Source organism: Pleurodeles waltl, chromosome 9 (genome assembly GCF_031143425.1).
Source record: "Pleurodeles waltl isolate 20211129_DDA chromosome 9, aPleWal1.hap1.20221129, whole genome shotgun sequence".
Classification (NCBI taxonomy): domain Eukaryota; kingdom Metazoa; phylum Chordata; class Amphibia; order Caudata; family Salamandridae; genus Pleurodeles; species Pleurodeles waltl.
In genome coordinates, this window is record NC_090448.1 from 31,625,126 (window position 1) to 31,641,193 (window position 16,068).

General features: G+C 43.1%; 1 protein-coding gene across 1 annotated transcript in view; it reads left to right on the plus strand.

Annotated features, from left to right (window-relative positions):
* The window catches only part of QRICH1 (glutamine rich 1), a 259,056-nt gene that overhangs the window by 64,799 nt on the left and 178,189 nt on the right, over window positions 1–16,068 (plus strand). The window contains 1 exon segment of the mRNA XM_069206198.1: window positions 13,855–14,886. Within this exon segment, the coding sequence (XP_069062299.1) occupies window positions 13,855–14,886 (1,032 nt within the window).

Genomic DNA, 16,068 nt, shown 5'->3' on the forward strand with positions numbered 1-16,068 from the left:
GCCTGCTAGAGGGGTGTCTTACCTATACTGCATAGGCAGTGAGAGGCTGGCATGGCACCCTGAGGGGAGTGCCATGTCGACTTACTCGTTTTGTCCTCACCAGCACACACAAGCTGGCAAGCAGTGTGTCTGTGCTGAGTGAGAGGTCTCCAGGGTGGCATAAGACATGCTGCAGCCCTTAGAGACCTTCCTTGGCATCAGGGCCCTTGGTACTAGAGGTACCAGTTACAAGGGACTTATCTGGATGCCAGGGTCTGCCAATTGTGGATACAAAAGTACAGGTTAGGGAAAGAACACTGGTGCTGGGGCCTGGTTAGCAGGCCTCAGCACACTTTCAATTGTAAACATAGCATCAGCAAAGGCAAAAAGTCAGGGGGCAACCATGCCAAGGAGGCATTTCCTTACAGAGACAACATATATCTCGACGATTGGCTAATAAAAGCAAACACTCAAAAACTGTGTCCACATCACACTCGATATGTAATAGACACCCTACACACACTAGGGTTATCAATAAATTACCAAAAATCACACCTGCAACCATCACAAATTCAGCAGTATTTAGGGGCTAGACTAAACACCCAAAAAGTGCTTGCAAGTCCTCGCCCACAAAGAGTGCAATTGTTCCACACCATATTGCCAAAAACTCAGCCAGACAAACACTACACTGTCTGTTTTGTCATGAAACTGCTAGGTATGATGGCATCATGCATCACCATTGTCCCAAACGCAAGGTTACACATGCAGCCCTTACAACAGTGCCTCGCAAAACAATGGTCGCAGGCACATGGTCATCTCCAAGATCTAGTGTTGATAGACCGCCAAACACACATTTTGCTTCAGTGGTGGAATTGCACAATTTTAAACAAAGGGCGGTTATTTCAAGTCCCTGTGCCTCACGCCATTCTCACAACAGATGCATCAATGGTTGGATGGGGAGCACACCTCAACAATCGCAATATTCAGGGACAATGGGACAACAAACATAAGCAGCTTCACATAGATCACTTAGAGCTGCTAGCAGTCTCCCTAGCACTAAGAGCCTTTCAACCTCTTCTTGCTCACAAACACATTCTTGTCAGAACAGACAATATGACAACAATGTAATACTTAAACATTGTGGAACCCACTCATCACAACTTTGACTTCTAGCACAAAACAAATTGGCATTGGGCAATTCACAACAACATTCACCTGGTAGCTCAATACATTCCAGGGATTCCCAATCAGTTAGCAGACAACCTCAGTCGAGATCACCAACAAACTCACCAGTGGGAAATTCACCCCAAGTACTTCACAAATACTTTCGTCAGTGGGGGACATCAAACATAGACCTGTTCGCCACCAACCACAGCGCAAAATGCCAAAACTTCGCGTCCAGGTACCCACACCATCAATCCAAGGGCAATGCTCTATGGATCAACTGGTCAGGTATATTTGCTTACGCTTTTCCCCCTCTCCCACTCATTCCATTTTTGGTCAACAAACTGCGTTAAAACAAACTCATACTTATAGCACCAATGTGGGCACGCCAGCCATGGTACACCACACTGCTAGACCTGTCAATAGTACCACACGTCAAACTCCCAAACAGACCAGACCTGCTGACACAGAACAAACAGCAGATCAGACACCCCAATCCAGAGATGCTCAATCTGGCAATCGGCTCCTGAAATCTTACAATTTGGGTATCTAAATCTTCCACCAGAGTGTATGGAAGGCATTAAACAGGCAAGAAAACCTACTACCAGGCAGTGTTATGCTAACAAATGGAAAAGATTTGTTTTCTACTGTCAAGCAAAACACATAACACCTTTATATGCGTCCATACAAGACATCGTAAGTTATTTACTCTACCTATAAAAAGCAAATCTAGCTTTTTCATCCATCAGAATACATCTCACAGCGATTTCTGCTTATTTGCAAAATAAACAAACCAAATCTCTATTTAGGGGACCAGTCATTAAAGCTTTCATGGAGGGTCTAAAACTAATCATACCTCCAAGAACGCCACCAGTACCCTCATGGAATCTTAATGTTGTACTTACACGACTCATGGGTCCACCATTTGAACCCATGCACTCTTGTCAGATTCAATTCCTAACTTGGAAAGTAGCATTTCTAGTGGCAGTCACTTCATTACGAAGAGTTAGTGAGATACAAGCATTCACTATTGAACAACCCTTTATACAAGTACACAAATATAAGGTAGTACTCCGCACAAACCCTAAATTTCTACCTAGTTATCTCACCGTTTCATTTAAACCAAACAGTGGAACTCCCAGTCTTCTTCCCACAGCCAGACTCCGTGGCTGTAGGAAGTTGGCTCTGTATGTGCTATTTCAAAGTAAGGAATAGCATGCACAGAGTCCAAGGGTTCCCCTTAGAGGTAAAATAGTGGTAAAAATAGATAATACTAATGCTCTATTTTGTGGTAGTGTGGTCGAGCAGTAGGCTTATCCAAGGAGTAGTGTTAAGCATTTGTTGTACATACACATAGACAATAAATGAGGTACACACACTCAGAGACAAATCCGGCCAATAGGTTTTTGTATAGAAAAATATCTTTTCTTAGTTTATTTTAAGAACCACAGGTTCAAATTCTACATGTAATATCTCATTCGAAAGGTATTGCAGGTAAGTACTTTAGGAACTTCAAATCATAAAAATTGCATGTATACTTTACAAGTTATTGACAAATAGCTGTTTTAAAAGTGGACACTTAGTGCAATTTTCACAGTTCCTGGGGGAGGTAAGTTTTTGTTAGTTTTACCAGGTAAGTAAGACACTTACAGGGTTCAGTTCTTGGTCCAAGGTAGCCCACCGTTGGGGGTTCAGAGCAACCCCAAAGTCACCACACCAGCAGCTCAGGGCCGGTCAGGTGCAGAGTTCAAAGTGGTGCCCAAAACACATAGGCTAGAATGGAGAGAAGGGGGTGCCCGGTTCCGGTCTGCTTGCAGGTAAGTACCCGCGTCTTCGGAGGGCAGACCAGGGGGGTTTTGTAGGGCACCGGGGGGGACACAAGTCCACACAGAAATTTCACCCTCAGCAGCGCGGGGGCGGCCGGGTGCAGTGTAGAAACAAGCGTCGGGTTTTCAATGTTAGTCTATGAGAGATCTCGGGATCTCTTCAGCGCTGCAGGCAGGCAAGGGGGGGGATTCCTCGGGGAAACCTCCACTTGGGCAAGGGAGAGGGACTCCTGGGGGTCACTTCTCCAGTGAAAGTCCGGTCCTTCAGGTCCTGGGGGCTGCGGGTGCAGGGTCTCTCCCAGGCGTCGGGACTTTAGGTTCAAAGAGTCGCGGTCAGGGGAAGCCTCGGGATTCCCTCTGCAGGCGGCGCTGTGGGGGCTCAGGGGGGACAGGTTTTGGTACTCACAGTATCAGAGTAGTCCTGGGGTCCCTCCTGAGGTGTTGGATCGCCACCAGCCGAGTCGGGGTCGCCGGGTGCAGTGTTGCAAGTCTCACGCTTCTTGCGGGGAGCTTGCAGGGTTCTTTAAAGCTGCTGGAAACAAAGTTGCAGCTTTTCTTGGAGCAGGTCCGCTGTCCTCGGGAGTTTCTTGTCTTTTCGAAGCAGGGGCAGTCCTCAGAGGATGTCGAGGTCGCTGGTCCCTTTGGAAGGCGTCGCTGGAGCAGGATCTTTGGAAGGCAGGAGACAGGCCGGTGAGTTTCTGGAGCCAAGGCAGTTGTCGTCTTCTGGTCTTCCGCTGCAGGGGTTTTCAGCTAGGCAGTCCTTCTTCTTGTAGTTGCAGGAATCTAATTTTCTAGGGTTCAGGGTAGCCCTTAAATACTAAATTTAAGGGCGTGTTTAGGTCTGGGGGGTTAGTAGCCAATGGCTACTAGCCCTGAGGGTGGGTACACCCTCTTTGTGCCTCCTCCCAAGGGGAGGGGGTCACAATCCTAACCCTATTGGGGGAATCCTCCATCTGCAAGATGGAGGATTTCTAAAAGTTAGTCACTTCAGCTCAGGACACCTTAGGGGCTGTCCTGACTGGCCAGTGACTCCTCCTTGTTGCTTTCTTTGTTCCCTCCAGCCTTGCCGCCAAAAGTGGGGGCCGTGGCCGGAGGGGGCGGGCAACTCCACTAAGCTGGAGTGCCCTGCTGGGCTGTGACAAAGGGGTGAGCCTTTGAGGCTCACCGCCAGGTGTCACAGCTCCTACCTGGGGGAGGTGTTAGCATCTCCACCCAGTGCAGGCTTTGTTATTGGCCTCAGAGTGACAAAGGCACTCTCCCCATGGGGCCAGCAACATGTCTCTAGTGTGGCAGGCTGCTGGAACTAGTCAGCCTACACAGATAGTTGGTTAAGTTTCAGGGGGCACCTCTAAGGTGCCCTCTGTGGTGTATTTTACAATCAAATGTACACTGGCATCAGTGTGCATTTATTGTGCTGAGAAGTTTGATACCAAACTTCCCAGTTTTCAGTGTAGCCATTATGGTGCTGTGGAGTTCGTGTAAAACAGACTCCCAGACCATATACTCTTATGGCTACCCTGCACTTACAATGTCTAAGGTTTTGCTTAGACACTGTAGGGGCACAGTGCTCATGCACTGGTACCCTCACCTATGGTATAGTGCACCCTGCCTTAGGGCTGTAAGGCCTGCTAGAGGGGTGTCTTATCTATACTGCATAGGCAGTGAGAGGCTGGCATGGCACCCTGAGGGGAGTGCCATGTCGACTTACTCATTTTGTTCTCACTAGCACACACAGGCTTGTAAGCAGTGTGGCTGTGCTGAGTGAGGGGTCTCTAGGGTGGCATAATGCATGCTGCAGCCCTTAGAGACCTTCCCTGGCATCAGGGCCCTTGGTACCAGAGGTACCAGTTACAAGGGACTTATCTGGATGCCAGGCACTTTACATCGACAGAACAAAATCATTTCGTAAAACTAAACAGTTGTTCGCATTCCAAAAACACCATACTGGTAATCCTATATCAAAACAAGGCATAGCCAGGTGGATAGTGAAATGTATACAAACTTGTTACCTAAAGGCTAAAAGACAACTGCTAATTACGCTAAAGGCGCACTCCACTAGGAAAAAAGGAGCAACGATGGCATTTCTAGGCAACATACCAATGACAGAAATTTGTAAGGCAGCCACTTGGTCGACACCTCATACATTTATCAAGCATTACTGTGTAGATGTGTTAGCAACACAACAAGCCACAGTAGGACAGCCTGTACTAAGGACATTATTTCAGACAACTTCAACTCCTACAGGCTGACCACCGCTTAGGGGAGGATTACTGCTTTGTAGTCTAGTAGTGTGCAGCTACACATGCCATTGAATGGAAAATGTCCCTTACCCAGTAACAGTGTACATCTGTTCGTGGCATGTTCTGCTGCAGATTCACATGCGCCCTCCCTCCTCCCCGGAAGCCTGTAGCCGTTTAAGTTACATTTAAAATTTGTACATATGTATATACATCTCTGTTCCATTGCATGGACATATCTTTCTTTACTCTATCACTCCTACCTTACCCTCTGCAGGAAAACAATCTAAGATGGTCGATGCCCATGCGCAATGGAGCTGAAAAGGAGTCACTCTGTCCTGTGACTCGAAAAGACTTCTTTGAAGAAAAACAACTTGTAACACTCCGAGCCCAACATTATATTTGTCAAGCTCTACCAATCAGTCAGGGTGGCTGATACTGTGCCTCTAAATTCATGTAACCTCAAAAGCAGTGTTTTTTTTTGGGTTTTTTGTCTTCCGTTCTTTTGAAGGATGCATTTAGCAGAACTTGAATATTAGCCAGACTGGGTAAATGGACGAGTGAGGCTAATAGTGCTCACACGTTGCCAGAAGGCCAATTTTGCAGAAAGTTAACATAGACTCTTTAGTAGAATATTTGTCCAGGGTGCTAAAGTTTAGGCTGGTCTATACTAAGGTGCAAGACTCCCTCCCCAGAAATGGCAACAAGAGATTAGCTTTTCCCTACTTGCTATTTTCTCACTGTTGCCCCCTGATCTCTCAAATTTGGCTTCTTGTGAAAACCTATCTTGGTTGATGGACTTTTCACTGTGACATTCATTCCTTGAATATAACATTCTTATCAGTTGAATAGTCAGTCAGAATTAAGACTCCATCGTGTACACGCACAGACACACAGGTGAGAGAGAAAGGGTGGCGGTGTTAAGCGCCAGAGGATGGTTAACTTGACTGTTAGCAAAACAATAGTCTAGAAAATATTCCAGTAGATAATAGTTCAAATAAATAAATTCTACATTTGGAGCCTGGCCAAGTACTGTGCAATTTATCTTGTAGCGATAAATCCTTTTTCTTCATGATGCATGAAAACCCAACATCTCGCCTTTTTTCTTTTCCTTGATTTCTCCCCTTGCCAATGCCACTGCATATTGGGAGTCATATTAGATGTATAATATAGCATAATCAACAGACCACCACAGGGTCCTTGCCTTCAGCAGCTCACAGTTTTTTGTTGATTTAAAAAAATGCTGATCAAATTGCTGATTGACATGGACGAAAAAAGAAATAGCGGATTGGGAGAATCCTCTTGCTTTGACTGCTTCCATTTTGCTTTCAACTGGGACTGAATTTCAGCAAAACTTGGTGTGCTACATCTTTATTGTAGTTGTATTCGTTTTTTTATTTAAGCTATTAAAATGTATGCATTGACGTGGATGAGCATTTTACTATTTTTCAATAACGTTCTTCTTGTGAATTATCCTTAGTTCCTGAGGAATTTATCGTTTTTCCTTTAATTTCAATTTGTTCTCAACTTTTTTTCCCAACGTTTTTCTACTGGCAACAGAGCACTTTCTCTTTCACCTAATACCATGAAGATCAAAAGGTACTTTGGTTCTATACATATATCAAAGTGACGGAAGCATGCTTGCTGGTTTTGGTTCTGAAAGACTTCTTCTTTGTCCATGACACCCTAAAATATGTGCACACCTTCCACACAAAGAACCTATTCAATTAGCAGAAAAATTCTGTAATGTTAGGGACAGACATGGTTTCTACAAGTTACCATTGCATTAATACCGATGTGATTCCTGATGTGGCCTAGCAACTTTAAATTATTTCTCCAGATAGATAGCTTTTTCTTCTGTAAATTAGCTTTGTATTCTCTTTAACCAATCAGATGAGTCTATGTAAGAAATGCCCTGTGGATGAAAGTTAATTTTCTTAATCATCTTCGTATTAATATGTTAGAGATTCAAGTGCTACTCTCCCTAACTGTGCTTAAACTGTGTTTTGCCCCTTTCTTTTTTCCGCAAAAAAACCAAAACAAATGCAAGTTGATACCAGTCGGTACTGAATCTTTATAATGTAAATGATAAGGATTTGGAATATGATCCCTAGATCACATAAATATTTGACATCCTTTCATGACCAAGCCTGTGAATCATTGTCATTGGTCAGTAACTTTTTCTTTTTGTATAGACGAAGCCATCTGAGGAAGGACATCTACTTTGTACACTCTGAAACATGCTAGCAGTGGGTTAAAAACATCAGTGTCCATTTATTGTTAGTGGATGCCTTAGAGGTCCCCAGCAGATGTTTTATTTTAATTGTTCCTAAAAGTAAAAAGGCAAAGGGTGATTTTCTTCAGTGCAAAGCAGTGTGCCAAATTTAGTGGGAAAAGGCTGTCACCTGCCGATAAGTCTACATGACAAGAAAACCATGTTTCTAGAAAGCACTTTTAAAGTGTGTGGACCACTGGATGTGAACCTGACAAAGATTCATGAGATAGTCCTGTTTTGTAGTTGTCAGCAACTGATTAAAACAACTATGTGCCCTAATAACTTAATAGTGCTCAGATTTATTTATTTTAGAAATATATATATATATTTTAACTGTAGAATACTAAATTGGGCAGCAATGTTGTAAAACCTTTCCCATTTTCTAAAGTTTGTGAGCTTTAATTGTTGATGGCGGTTATGGTACAGTAGCAGCAGTTAGAAGTATAGCCAGTATTTTTATTTTTTGGTTTCTTTTTTTTAGGTTGATAAAATGATGCACTGCTCAGTCCATGCTTGTCACTTTAAAATAATCCTTAATATTGGCACAAGTGTGATCTCTGGGTATGACTAAACTGAAAAGAATGCACATGGCTGAGTTTGTTTTCCATTCTTGATTCTGTCACCTTTCAGATACAAGAAGTGCTGGCCAGGCCCTGGAATCTTCACTACCCAAACCCCCAGCAGTGCCGACCCAGCCTCTCCCCAGAGGAGTCCCAGGACTCTGGCATATCAGAAGATTTGTTGGTTAGTTTCCCAGGTTTAGCGATCAGTGTTAAGCTGTTGATATGGTGGTATAACGTTTTCTGATCTGCTCATGGTCTTGAAGGCCATAGAGTACAGAATTTGGGTGAGCCAGTGCTGATTGTTCAGCTATTTTGGCAGCCCTAAGTGTAATTTTTAATCCATCTGTTTTGTAAGGTTCTTTATGCTGTTTGTCAGGTTCACACCCTCTGGTTCTTTCTGAGCAGAGGTGCTTCAGACATTCCTAACCCTCTTCTGTCCATGTACACACTTAATTAAAAAAGTTAGTTATGATTACCTTCACGCTTTTCTTTATATAACCGTATTCTGTCCAAATGGGTGGGAGGCTTAGCCTAATAGAGTGCTCTGCCAAAGGCAATAAGACGCATCATCTCCTTGCTTGCTAACTTGGACAGAGCTCTTCTGTTTCACTTCTTAAAATGTAGTTGAGGGAAATGTCTCTATAAACTGATTAAGGATGATGAATAGCTGAGTTTGTAAAGTACATCAACATACAAAAACATATAAGAATGTGGGCTTTTCACACTGACCTTTCTTGTTTGAAGTGATAGTTAAATGTAATTGAACTGCCAGGGCACCGCTAAATAAATGCCGTAGGAGTACAGTAAAGTACCTCAAGGTTAAGGAGCATAGGCAAAATGTTTATTTTTGTACTCTTCAGACCACATTAGTGCCACATATGATTCTTTATAGAGCTAGAGGCTTTACCTATGTGTAAATTGAGGAAGTGCCTGCCTTAATCCAAATAATCATGAACCTCATTGTGAAAACCATAATCACTCTCCTACTGCCCTGCCTCATGTCCCCAGGGCCCTTGAACCACTTCTTCTGAAAGTCTTTGTCGATACAGAGAAGCCATAACCGTAAAAGCTTCTTTAGGCTGAGGTGGTTGCTAGCAGACTTCTCTAGGTCATCCGACAAGAACAGTTGTGTTGTTTGTTCGCGTGGCCCTGAAGATGCTGCAGTGGCTTCCAGCAAAGTTCCAGATAGAGTTTGAACCTCTTGTGTTGGGCTTGGGCTCTATCTAATCCCTAGAAAGGATAGGTAGATTTTAAAGGGACTTGGGGCGCTTACTGAGGTTTCCCAACATGTCCTGCAGGCAAATACACTCTCTGTGTCTCGCCCTCCTTTATAGCATTTCCTCCCAAATCTAGTGGGACTTTCTTATAACAATAATAATGTAAGTAGCAGCTCTCTGGACCCTTTCCTGCATCAGAGGATTGTTTGGCTGTTGGCTGGGAGAACAGCAAAGGAAATGATGTTGAGGAAAAACATAGAAAATGAAACCTTTCCACCACAAAAAAGGTGTAAAATGTAAAGATACCAAAACCTCTTCGGCGAAACAAGTCTGTTGCAAAAAAAAAGATTCTCTAATAAACTGGATAAAATGCAACTTTCTCTGATACTTGCCCTGCAAATTAGAAAAATCAACCGTAGACTGACATTGCACATCATTATGGGATTCTGGACCATGGCTTTTGCCCTAAATTCACCAGCCTTTGCCCCTATATGATGCTTCTGCGTACTGCTCCCTTTTTTCATTTTTATGGGTGAATGAAAGTAGGTGAAACTGCCCGTTTTCTTTTTTTAAAGGCAGGTTTATCATGACGCATTGAAAATTATTCTAGATGGGTGTAATCAAAAACAGCCTTTGAGGAAATTTTTTTCTTCATAAGCAAAGACGTCAAAGTTGTTATGAATAGGAATGTTCAGCATATGAAGTATGTGTCTACAAAGGACAGTTGGCGCGTTAAACCCACTTTAAAAAAAAAAAAAAAAAAACATAACATCCTAAGAAAAAAAAAATCAACATTGAAGTTGTATTTACTATTGAATTTATAGTATTTTAAGAAAGAGCAAGTAACTTTTAGCTGCTGGACAAACAGCAAATGTATTATGTTTAAATAACATAAAACAGTTGAACACCGCAACAATGTAGAGGCAAACACATCTGCGAGATAAGCAATGACAACATTCACTGTGAAGTAGATAACACATGGGAAACCGATAAACAAGAGTTGCTAACTCCTGGATGCAGTTCAGGAAAAACTATGTAATAAGTAAAGAAATAGCCTAGGCACCTCAGAAAGAACAATATCCATAAAAGCCATGAAAGTGGAATATTGGGTCCAAACAAACAGAAATTCAAGGCTCCAGTCTCAGACCTGATTTCAGATGGCTTCAAAATCCAGCTAAGAACCAGTGTAAAATCACCTGGATTCATCCTTGGCACAAACCTCGCATTCAAAGAACAAATTACTTGGATAACCATGACTGATTGTACTAGCTCTCCCTCCTATAGAAACTTTCTCCAAGAACAGATTTCAGAGCAGATATACAACCCTTCATCTCGCTCCGCAAATGCCTTGCTTAGTGGCCAACGAGATTCTACCTTAGCACCTGTGAAGGCATCCTACAAGTCTTATCAAAGACTGACTGAACTGCCACATCATACTAGCGCTGGGAACTACACTGGCATCCCCTCTGAACCAGTATCCTCTTCAAAACCAGCTTTCATCAACTTCAAGGTTTCCCAAACGCCACTCTGTTATTCTTCTCTTACTAGAGGAGAGCCGAAAAGGTACAAGAAGTACCAAAAAAAAGGGCCTTCTACATCCAGGCAACCAGGCTCTACAACAGCATGCCAAATTGACATAAGAAGCACTTCAACCCTCCTTCAGTCTAGAAAGAACCCAGAGATGAATCTCTAGGAAGAGCATTAATCACATTAGTTGAGTTTCCTTACCAAATCGTGGAGTTACCTGACGGGGACGCCTTAATGTAGACTGGCACCTACAGTGATCAACTGTCTGGACTAGTTAAGATTGCATACTAAATTTAATGGGTTTACATTTCCATTGCATATTCAGCTTTGCTTTCAAATGTGGTTGTGTGTGCTGAGCGCAGTGTAAGTTATTCCATCATGTCTTGAGCTTATTTCATCTGCAGAATCGAATGCATCTGCAACTTCTTGAGTGCCAGGATGTCTTTGCACTCCTATGTCACACTCTCTCCAGTTTTTGCACAGAGCCTATGCGAACATCAGCAGATCATTTCCCTTGGAATTAGTACCTGGTGCCTTTGGCACATTTTCGCTAAAAGGGCATACTGGATCCTTTTTTATGATGTTTATGTACATCATTAAAGAAGGTGTGGTGGGGTGTCAGGCCATGTGGTATAGCAAGGATTTCGCTATATTGATAGTGAGCCCCGAAAAGTTGCCAACAATCCAGGGGACTTCAGGACTAAACTTCTTTGGATTGTTCAGAAATATCAGAACATAGGCATATAGGTATTCTGTCGGAGACCCCCGGCACCCAATCCAGGCCTTTTTTTTTTTTAAACTTAATTTCTTATTCTACGTTATAACAAAAGGCAGCCTGTACAGGAACATCTGAGAGTGCTACTGCTCAACACATCATTACAGCTGGTCATAAGAAAAGCGTATCAGAGTGCATACCAAAGCAGTGGTCATAGATTTTGTAATGCATCAACGGTACATTACAACAATACATCTCATTCTGAAAGTAGTCAACCCATTTGCCAAGGCACAGTGATCCATTCTACCATTGTGGGGCTGCTGGTGAGACAAAACTCTTAGCAATATCCCTCTTGGCTATTAGGCAATCAATATTGTACAGTATTTGTCTTGCCTCCTCTCCCTAGTGTATGCCCAGCAAAGGATTGCATTGCACTGAGTATCCCATATTTTGACTACCAATTTAAGAGGGATGTGAGTAGGTAGGCGGGGCAATGGTCGAGGGCGGGTTGGGGAGGACCAGGCTTAGGTATACCCACTATGTAGGCAAGGCTGAAGTCTAGAGGTAACATGCCCGTCTCCTGTGCTTTAAAAAAAACACATATAGCTGTCTGAGAAGTAAAATTTTATAAGCTTTAAATAATTCTGTAGAGCAGTGGTTCTTAAACTGCAGTTCAGGAACCTCTGGGGCTCTGTGAAGCCTACTCAGGGGGTCCGCAACTGCTTAGAAAATTAAATGATATTAACAGATTAATAAAGTGTAGGCAAATAAAGAAGCAAAATGTCAAATAGACATTCTGCAAATGTTAGAGTATGAAATTGGTGGCTAAAAATTAAGTTAGTATCCTTAGATAGGTTTGTGTGGGTTGTACAAATGCATCAAACAGAAAATATGTGGACAATGAGGGGCTTCAATTGAATTTAGAAAAGCTAACCTTCCCATTAAAATGTAGTTCGTGAATTAAATAACATTTTATAATTTGTGTTCTAGTTTGGAGAATGCTTGTTTCTTTAGTTTTTTGTGTGCATTGTTTTACGGTCCAAATCCTTTGATATGTTTAGGTTGCTTCCAGTAAGGACTCATTGGGGGTCCACAGATTCCAGTAATGACTCACTAGGCTCCCCGGGTTCCAGCAATGATTAGGTGGGGGTCCACAGAAGTTTAAAAAAAAAAAAAATTAAGTACCACTCTCTTAATGAATCTGTTGGAACCCGAGGGGAGATGTGGAGACAGGACCTTGCACATTTCCTCCAGTGTGAGTGCGCTCTTGGGCGAGCCTCTCGCTCTCAGCCAGGGTGTATTTAGGTAGGTCATTCACAAAGTCTCAATTGTTACATCAGTCTTTTATTGGCTGGGCGTAGAGGCTTTTGTAGTAAGAGGCGAATTGTCGAGCAACGGCCACTTCCCCTGTGTGCTGGGCAGTGGTATCAGTTATCTGTGCAAACGCCAGTAAATCATATGGTGCATAACCTGTGTAGGATTTTGCCTGTCTTATCCCCCAGAATTAAGCCTGACCTTGCATGGCGAGGTACATCATCCATGCCTCGTCAAGGAGTAGCGGTTTTTAGGTAGTGTAGGGGGAAATCCCTGAGTTTTTCGAGTGCATGGACCCATCATATTCCGCTTCCAATTCCAGGATACATGTCTTGAGGTCAGTAACTTCGAGTCTTTGCCTCTTTTGGGTGCCTGGAATGTAAAATGATATCCCCAGATAGTGGCTTTGATTGCATCCTTAAGGATTACAGGGAATTCAACTGAGTTTTTGTTAGTCTTCAGATACTTTTCCATGGGCGTCCGTGTATGGAGTTTAGCTCTGGGGTCCTGAAGCCACCAAGCGTCTAGATGGTGCGCACATCATGAACGTCGGCAGCCAATCTGTAGTTGTAGCTCTCAGAGATAATGACCTGGCAAGCCTCTGACATGAATGTGGGTATCTGCTAGCCTGTGGGACCTCAAACTAGGTACAAGTAGGTACAAGTTGAGAGAACACTTTGTGCACCCTGGAGTAATAGGTGTATCCTCTTTTCCGAAAGTCATGAAGTCTCCACCTGTCCTCGAGACCCATTGCCTCAATTAGTTTCTAACAGTAGCCTCCTTTTGATTTCCAACCAAGCTACTCTTCCTGAATTTGAACACTTTTCTGAGCCCTAAATGCAGTGTTACTGATGCATCTCTCGTTCCTTCTGTTTTGCACCCATTCTCAGTATGCCTCAAGTGATTTTATTTGCAAGGTTGTTGAGTAGTAACAGCTTAAGTGGATTGAACCAACTCATTTGGAATGCTGTGGATGCTGCTTTACAGTAAAGCTTTCAGAGTCGTACTCACTGTTATTTTTTTTATTTTTTTTTCAGGTGCAAGTCCACCAGTCTCCCCAGCATGTTACTGTTCAGCAACTTTCTCCTCAGTTGACGGGGCATCAGTCCTCGGAGCAACCGATCCAGGTCCAGGTACAGATCCAAAACCAGGCACAACAGCAGCAGCAACAGACATCCCAGAATCTACAGAACCAGTCCCTTCAGAGTCACAGTCCTTCTCACCAGCTGTCCAGCTCTCAGCTGCAGCAGGGCCAGATCCAGGTGCAACATGTGCAGGCGCATCAGATCCAAGCATCTGAAATGCAGGAGGATCACATTCAGCACCAGCACATCCATGCTCAGCTTGTATCTGGGCAGGCTCTTTCTGGAGGCCAGCAGATCCAGATCCAAACTGTTGGAACCCTTTCCCCGCCTCCCTCACAGCAAGAATCCCCACGAGAAGGAGAGCGGCGGGTCAGTAGCTCAAGTGTTCTTCAACCAGTGAAGAAACGTAAAGTGGACATGCCCATCACAGTATCGTATGCTATCTCAGGGCAGCCCGTTGCCACAGTGTTGGCTATCCCACAGGGACAGCAGCAGAGTTATGTGTCCTTAAGGCCAGACTTGCTGACGGTAGACAGTGCTCACCTTTATAGTGCCACTGGGACCATTACCAGCCCAACTGGAGAGACATGGACCATCCCTGTATATTCTGCACAGCCACGTGGTGATCTCCAGCAGCAAAACATAACTCATATTGCCATCCCTCAAGAAGCCTACAATGCCGTCCATATGAGCGGTTCACCAACCACATTGACAACAGTTAAGCTAGAGGATGACAAGGACAGGATGAAAAACTCACATGAGGAAATTGTGCAAACACTTGCAAACTCTATTTTTCCTGCACAGTTTATGAATGGGAATATCCACATTCCTCTGGCAGTGCAGACTGTAGCGGGGACTTACCAAAATGCAGGACATACTGTGCAGATATGGGACCCCCAGCAGCAGACAATGTTGCAAGAACAGGTCCAGCAACAACCGCAACAGCAGCAGCAGCAGCAGCAACTGCTGCAAGTTACATGTTCAGTAAGTGATGTGAATTGCACATGTGATTTTCGGTTCCAGAATGCCATGCAACTTGTTTAATGCCCACTCTTCTCCACTCATATAGAGTAGCATGATGTCAATGCTGTGTAAATCTGTATTTTATTTTCAGTAACTAAGATGAGGCAAAAATCCATGGATTCTAACTTGAGTGAATTGCACATGAGGTTTCGTAGAATTGGATGTCTAAAGTATGCACAACCATTTTAAGGGCCATTGATGCCATTGTTTCAGGCCTTAGAAGGGACTGTAGCAGAGGTCTAGTGTGATTGTGTTCCTCGCTTTATTTTTAGTGTCCTATTCTTATCCATCGCTCAAAGCTCTTTAAGTGGTTTCTCCTCCTCCATTTACCATGATATGGATACACACTCGCTCTTCTGCCTATTGGCAGATGTATTGTTATAGATTCATTTATCATTCATAACTGAAATGGTCTAAATGAATATATAGAAATGATTTGTCAAGGGTTTGTGGTTGATTGGTGCAGACCCATGCTTTAGTAGGAAGTTTCCGGAGTGCAACAGATTCGGATGGTGAGTTTTCTTGGTTTACTTTTTTGATCTTCATAAATTGAGTCCTTATCTCAACGCTTTCACTAAGATAGGATGAATGTCAGGAAGGGGGAAAAAAGAGTAAAAATTGTGTGGATTGCATCAACAAGCGCCACTTTGAGTTGCTTAAAGTCAAGATTGAATAACAGTTCTCCTGTTTAATGGAAAACGTTTTACTGCCCGCCACAACGTGCATCCATAAAATTACCTAAGAAAAAAAGGTTGGTTCACTAAGCAAACATCTATAGGGTTTAATTCATTCACAGATATTTAAACCTGATAAAACTAGGGCTAGGCCTTAGAGTAGCAAACCTACTAATAATAAATAATCCTTTGGACCTCATATATATATAGAAAGATGCCCTATGCATCACCAAAAGCTCAGCTCGTGATGGCTGGTACTTTCTGATATGAAACTCAGATTAATGTGTTAAAATGGAAATCCTTTATTCTTGAAATTATAATTCAAAATTGTTCCAAACCCCACAGGAATGAATTATGTAGACATGGGGATTTTGACCAATTCCTTTTTTTCCCCCCAAAAGTGATCATGTGGCATACTTAGCCCCTTTTTACATTACAACTTGTCGTAATTACACCAAACCGAGATAGT